We start from the raw sequence: 7227 nt of genomic DNA, 5'->3' as shown, positions 1-7227 counted from the left end.
AATTAGCACTGCCAGAGCAGAGAGTGCTCTGTTTTAGACTTCTGGGTCGTGCCATTTAGCACGGACAGTTCTTCAAAACTGCATTTTTCTATCCTTTGGAGGCATGGTCATGCCATTTGGCACGACCAAGTTCATTTCTGCTTTAGAAATCTGCATGGGTTGGCCCCTAGCCGTGCCATTTAGCACAGCTAGTGCAGCTTCTGTGCTGGTTCTCCTTCCTAGCCATGACATTTGGCACATCCAATGTCTTTACTAGTTCCTTGCTCGTGCCTTTAGGCGTGACTATCGTTCTGGAGATTCTCCTAGTCGTGCCTCAAGGGATGGCTAGGTCTAATTTGACTTTGGAAGTGGTTGCTGCTTGTGCCCAAAGACTTGGCTACTCCAATCCTTTGCTTTCCTCACTATAAGGGAGACATGGCTAGGTCATAGTCTTCTTCAAATGATCTTCTTTTGTGTCTTTTAAATCCTTTTCTGCTCTAAACTGCTCCTGAAAATGAAAATAGACACCGAGCAGATCTCTAGATACAAAATAGTAATTATACTAAAATTAACATGATAAAGGGTGCAAAAAAGCATAGATCATAGGCATTGAATACAGAAAGATGTGCATTAAATAGTACAAAATAATATATATAATCTACACATATCACATACCTAGACTTAAACCTTTGCTTATCCTCAAGCAAACTTTACAATCTATATTCATGAGCTAATAATGTGTATCCCTAGTGATTCTATTCAGGTATATCAAACTAGTGAAACTAATGAGCATAATCAAGAATGATCTACAAAAAAGTATTCTGTTGGTGCAGGTTACACTAATAATCTGGTTTTGATGTATGACAAAATAGGTTAAAGTTAGATATGTTGTTTGTCTAACCCTTTCTACTAAGTGTGAAGGAGTTGACTAGTTTGAGGGACTTGACACCAGGCTGAAATCCAACTAGGTCTGCGGCCTGATAGCTGGTGGGAAGTCCAGATAGGTCCGCAGGGTCTGATATCTGGCGAGAAGTCCGGTTGAGTTTACGGGACCTGACAACTGACCAAAGTTCAGTTGGGTCTGCAGACCTGACAACTGGTGGGAAGACCTAATGGGTCAAAGAAAAGTCAAGCGATTGCAAGTGGTAAGTGAAGGTAAGCAACTGGAGGAGAGATCCGGTGAGAACGCGTTCCACGTTGAGGGAACTATAGGCGTTGATCCAACTTAGGTCCATTTGAAAAACCTAAGTTGAGATCTTGACTAGGTCCTAGTCTCATGAAGATAGGATCTAATTAATACTCACATTTTATCATGTTGTGCTAACTCTATTTGGCAGGGTAAAATATATTTTTCGATTGACTGGACAAACCTTTTCTTCCAGGTGGAAGATACTGAAGAAAAGGGCCTGGATTTCGGGCGCTCGAAGTAGGTTCACCCAGCGGGTGCCGAGGGCGCCCAGGTGATCCAAGCTCCTGGAACCAAAAAATCATCCACAAGCCGACGTGGAGCGTGTCGATTGGCCGAGCCACGTGATCCAGGCGCTCGGAGGGGTTCCAGACGCCCGGAATTAACCTATTTAAAGGCCTTCGACTCGGAGTTTTAGAAAAATAATTGCGACAAGTTTCCTTCTTGCTCGATGCTTTGACCCGGAGCTTCAGAACAATAATTGTGACAAGTTTCCTTCTTGCTCGGTGCTTCGAAAAAGCTCTTGTGATGCTGTGAAGCTCCTCCAACAATCGGTGACTCAGATTTTCATATTTTCCTTGTTGTCGGTAACCTTGTTTTATAGTTCTTGTACTTATCTTGTAACACAATTTTGTGAACTATTAGTGGATTTCCCAATGAAAGAACTCAACAAGTACGAGCCTTGGAGTAGGAGTCACCGAAGGTTTCAAACTAAGTAAAACCACCTTGTATTAGCGTTGTTTGTTTCTTCCGTTTTCTACTGTGTAACTTAGTTTTAATTCAAATTTTTTTGACGATCGTTATTCATCCCCCTCTAGCATTCTTTTTTATCCTACAAGTGATATTAGAGCGGGTACTTCTCTGAATTGGTGCAACCAACAATCAAGCAAGCGGGTGATTTTTTCTCTCTTTTGGATTTTGAGCTTTTTCGGTATAGTCCAGATTGATACAATTACCTTTTTGGATAAATTTTTTTCGTTGCAAACGACTCTGAGTTGGTGCAATACTAATCGAGTCTTAATATTTTTTTCTTCTTCTCCCACACTATTAATTCAGACCTAGTCTTGGAATTTTTTTTGCCTTTTCCTCTTTTGTGTGCAAGGTTCATGACCCAAAACGAGAGATACTCTACCGTACGTCCTCCCTTCTTTAATGGTAATGACTTTCCATATTGGAAGAAACGGATGGAGATGTATCTGAAGACTGACTTCGACCAATGGTTCAACGTCACCAAAGGATACAAGGCGCCCATCGACAACGTCAGAATTCCAATGAACCCGGAAAATTAGAATTCAAAAATGAAGAAGAAGACTCAGATCGACTTCAAAGCTCTCAACACAATCCAGTGTGGGCTAATGAAGGAAGAACTGAACCGCGTCGGCCCACATGAAAATGCGAAGGAACTATAAGACAAACTCATAGAACTGCATGAGGGAATCAATGACGTAAAGGTAACAAAAAGGAATCTATTTTTAAATAAATTATTTAACATAAAAATACAGGAAAGAGAATTTGTGAGTTAACTACATGCGAGGATAAAGGACATCCTCAACGAAATTCACACAATCGACCACCAGATAGAGAACTGTGATCTTATAAGGTACTCACTAAACACTTTTCCTTGAAATGCACTATGGGCATCCATCGTGGATGCTTGCAAAATTTTGAGGAATTTGTCTAAATTAAAACTAGATGAGTTATTTTGTGAACTTGAACTCTATGAATAGACTAACTTAAAGTAGGTCGAGAAAGGTATTGCTCTTTTTGCAAGTCCCTCAAAAGAAGCTAAACATAAGAATAAACCAGAGCCAGAATCTGAATCTGACTCAAAAGACGAAGAACAACTCGTGATATGGTCAGAAAAATATTCATGATGTTGGGATCTAGCGCGCTAAACACGCGAAAAGTGCAACGAAAATTAACTAGATCCTCTATCCAGCAGATCCATGCGAAGGGAAGAAACATTGCTAAAAACAATCTATACTAAATTACATGATAGGATTATACCCTTGATGAGTGCACACGATCTCCCGACAACTCGGATCTCAGCATAATCACATGTCCGCGCCTCTACGGTATCCACACGAACAAGCCTTGTCTTCGTTTGTCTCACAAGCTCACAAGATGGAGGTGGAAATCACTCAAGGTTGTGCTAGCAACCACAATGGTGATTTCGACCAAGAGAGAGAAGGAGGAAGAAGAAGACCAAAGGCTTTTCGCCTTCTCATCTTATGAAAAATATCATCTAAAATGATATATATACCCATCTCATGAATACCAAGGGTTTTGCCCTTTCATCTTCCAATCTAATGGCTCAAAATTAACCATTCAATCCAATGGTTCAATTTTGACCATTTAAATCCTTGGTGAACTCGAGTTCACTCAATGATTCTAACTTATTGATTCTCATGCAATTTCGAATTCAATGAATCACCATTTCATTTATTCGAATTGACTCAATGAGTCTAGTTTGAATTGGACTTAATCCAACAATTAGATCCAATTGAGTCTTACTCAATAAGTCCAATTCGGATTAGACTTAATCCAATGAACTCATCTCCATATCTACTTATTCTTTGTGTGTGACCCAATAAGTTCTCGTAACGTTGGCAATGTACCCAAATCAACATTTAGATACATAAGCAATGAGTGACATCTAGCATGACATCATTGCTACTCAAGTGACGAGAAAGTCGAGATCCGACTTAACTTTTCCGTGGCTATTATCTTGTATGACTTGGTCCCTCTATCTTTGATATCTAAATTGATCAATAAGGCATAGACCGTGTCATCCTCTTATCAACTTTTGTGTTTCTTGATCTCTAAGTAGACACACTCAATCAAATGAGCTCAATATCTCATATTGACTTATTTGCGTATGGTCATGCTTTCTTGTGTCCTACTAATTAAGGGCCCCATAAATATCGCTTCCGTCATATGGAAGGGATAGATCTCATCTACATCACTCACATCCCTCCGCATAATTCATTGCATACCTAGTGATCGATTTTATTGTCCATCTTGTTACAGATGACGTTTGACGATACCAAAGTATACAACTCCTTATGTAGGGAACCGTAGTGATTTCAGGTCTAAGGATTATTCATACCAATAGTCACATGAGAATGTTTATGACACTCATATAATAATCCATGAAACATTCTCATGATGGGTCATTCAGTATATATTTTCTAATATATACTCATATATCAATCTGATATCTCATATTCATGGCTTGTGAGATTAAGTCATCCGTTGATCTACATGCTAGTCTCAACGAATTAATATTGTCCTTATATATTAATGCAATTGACTAGGAATAGTTAAGAGTAGTGTTCTATGTATATCTATAATATCTCACTATCAGTTCAACCAATTGATATGTCGTAGATAATAATCTACTACCCAAGAACATTATTATACTAATTCAATCGACACTGAATTGAAATAAATATAATAACCAACTTTATCTTTTATTAGTAATGAAATATGATACAACAAGATCCCTTTACAACTATCTTATAATTGGTACTAGGGCTAATACTAACAAGAAAACCCATAAGATCGATTGGCCATATGTTGTAAGACTTATATCGAGTGGGAAGTTGGGTCTCCTTACTCTGGCCAGATTTACGACCGGTCGAATCTGTGGTAGGTTAGACTTCCCTTAAATTCAGTTGCGTGATTATCGAATGATCGGATATATAGTGGATGTTTTAAGACTGGAATGAAGCACTTAGTCATTTAGGTCTAACTAATTTTTTGGCCAATCGTTCTCATTATAAAGGTCTTAGCGCGGGACGAAGACTGAAGTTTTATCGAGAGTGACATGATAGCTATCATATTCTTTTGACCTTGATTATTATATCATCTTGACTTTAACTCTCATGTCATCTCTGATCCCTCCTAAATATTCAATATCAATTATTATTTTTATTTATTGTGAAAAATATGTGCATATCTTCTTCAGCTAATTATAATTATATTGCTGCATGCATGCCCATTAATCTACTGATAAACTATTTCCACACGAAAAACACAGCCTCCCTTGATAAATATTAATTCCTTAATTCAACTACTGGCAGAATTAATTAATCCTTCATTTTCCCACTGCAGTCTGGAAGAATATGCATGATGCACGATTTGATCAGAAGAGAGAGGGGAGTAAGAACCCAGTTAATACAAGTAATTAAATTTTATACAGGAATTAATTAATTAATCTGTGCAATAATTGTGGGAAGAGTACGTAATTGTAAACCGATCCCAGCGTGATCATCAAAATGAAATTATATATATAAAAAAGACTGATACATAGAAAGAGCTGGAAGATTGTATTGAAAGCTTGGTTTCAAAGGCATTAATTGATGAGAGACGTTCTGTATCCCTTAATAATGGAAGTCCATCGATCGATCGATCGCTCGCATCAAATGAATGAATGAATTAATTAATTAATTAAAGCCTTCCCTTAATAATGGAACTGATCTCTCGATCGACCAGCATGAACTCTATTCATTAAATTAACAATTGGCGCGTGGCAAATGCATATATATTAGGACTAATTAACTTTTCTGAAGAATTAGTACTAATTAATGTATGCAAATTTTGTTGTATCCTGTTGATTAATTGTCTTCTGTAGTTGATTGAACTGATCTGAATGAGACAAATGGAGACGAAGAACTGCCGCAGAGTGGCGGTTGTTGCTGTTGTTCTTGTTCTGATTGGTCGCCTGAGGCGGAGCTCCTCACGTTGATCCACCCGTCGGATGGGGAGCCAGCCCAATTAGGCGGCGGCGCAGTTTCGGCGATTTCCTTGACTCGATCGGCCGGCGAGGTCAAAGGAGGATCTTCATCGGTTTCTGTTGATTTTGTGGGGTTGGACTTGGAACGGATCATCCGATCGGACGGGGATCTCGGCGACGGCCACTCCGACAACCCGAAGATGCTCCTCGGCGACTGAAAGTACTCCGTTTGGATGCAGCTTCGGTTCGCATCGACGTCTTCGTCCTCCGCCACGAAGGCATGCTGCAGTAGCATCTTCGCCGTCCACCGCCGCGCCGGGTCCTTGACGAAGCACCGGTTCAGGAAGTCCCTCCCCTCCGCCGACAGCTCCGCTGGAATCTCCGGCGACTCCTCCCCGAATCCGATCGCGAAGAGCAACGACCCCCACGAGTTGATGAAACGCTGCCCCCACGCCGGCCTCCCGGACGACATCTCCGCCACCGCGCACCCGAGCGACCAAACGTCCGCGGCCGCCGCCGCCCCCGTGCCCCCCGCGACTGCCTCCGGCGCCATGTAGAGCGGCGTGCCGCTGATTCCGGGGCCGGCATTGTCGGCGCCGACCTTCTTGGCCAGGCCGAAGTCGGCGATCACGACGTCGTCGCCGCCGCCGTCGCCGCCCGTGACGAGGATGTTGTGCAGCTTAATGTCGCAGTGCGCGTAGCCGCGGGCGTGGACGTACTCCAACCCCCGGAGGATCGAGCGGGCGTACCGTCGAACGGTCGCCTCCCCAAGCCCCCTGCCAGAGCGGCGAATCGCCTCGTAAAGGCTGCCTCCTGCGGCGTACTCGAGGAAGAGGTTATAGCTCTCGACTCCGGTGGATTCATCGACGGCGACCTCGTCGCCGAAGCACCGAACGATTTGGGGACAGCCCTGGAACTCCGCGAGCACGGACCGCTCGTGGCGGAGGACGTCGGAACGGGAGAGAACCGCAGTCTTGACGGCTACTACGTCCGGGATATTCCCCCGCCAGCCGGACGGCTCTTGTATGTAGGCCAAGCTGACGGTGGCGAAGCTACCGCGGCCGACGACGGCGCCTCTTCTCCACGCCATGCCGCGACCCATCGCCAATGAATCAACGCCCCGTGAATTAATCCAGATCGCCGGCGATCAGTAACAGCAGCCGGCGAGAGATTCGAGAGTTTAATTCCGCTTCTGTTTCAACTGCTGCATAGTGCAGTCGAAGGAAGCGCGACGACCGATCGTAACAGCAATCGAATGCCATATATAGAAAGTAACTAAGAACAATCCACTCCCCTCCTCAAAAGTTTACAATATTACATTTTA

General features: G+C 42.6%; 1 protein-coding gene across 1 annotated transcript; it reads right to left on the bottom strand.

The window, feature by feature from the left end:
* Window positions 1-5784: 5784 nt before the first annotated feature.
* LOC121972357 (mitogen-activated protein kinase kinase kinase 20-like) lies at window positions 5785-6993 on the bottom strand. The gene has a single exon (XM_042524038.1). The coding sequence runs from the start codon at window positions 6991-6993 to the stop codon at window positions 5785-5787; it is 1209 nt and encodes a 402-aa protein (XP_042379972.1).
* Window positions 6994-7227: the final 234 nt, after the last annotated feature.

This window comes from Zingiber officinale, chromosome 4A, assembly GCF_018446385.1.
Source record: "Zingiber officinale cultivar Zhangliang chromosome 4A, Zo_v1.1, whole genome shotgun sequence".
In the NCBI taxonomy this organism is placed as follows: domain Eukaryota; kingdom Viridiplantae; phylum Streptophyta; class Magnoliopsida; order Zingiberales; family Zingiberaceae; genus Zingiber; species Zingiber officinale.
Note: the sequence above shows the minus strand (reverse complement) of the source record. Positions and strands in the feature narration are given on the sequence as shown.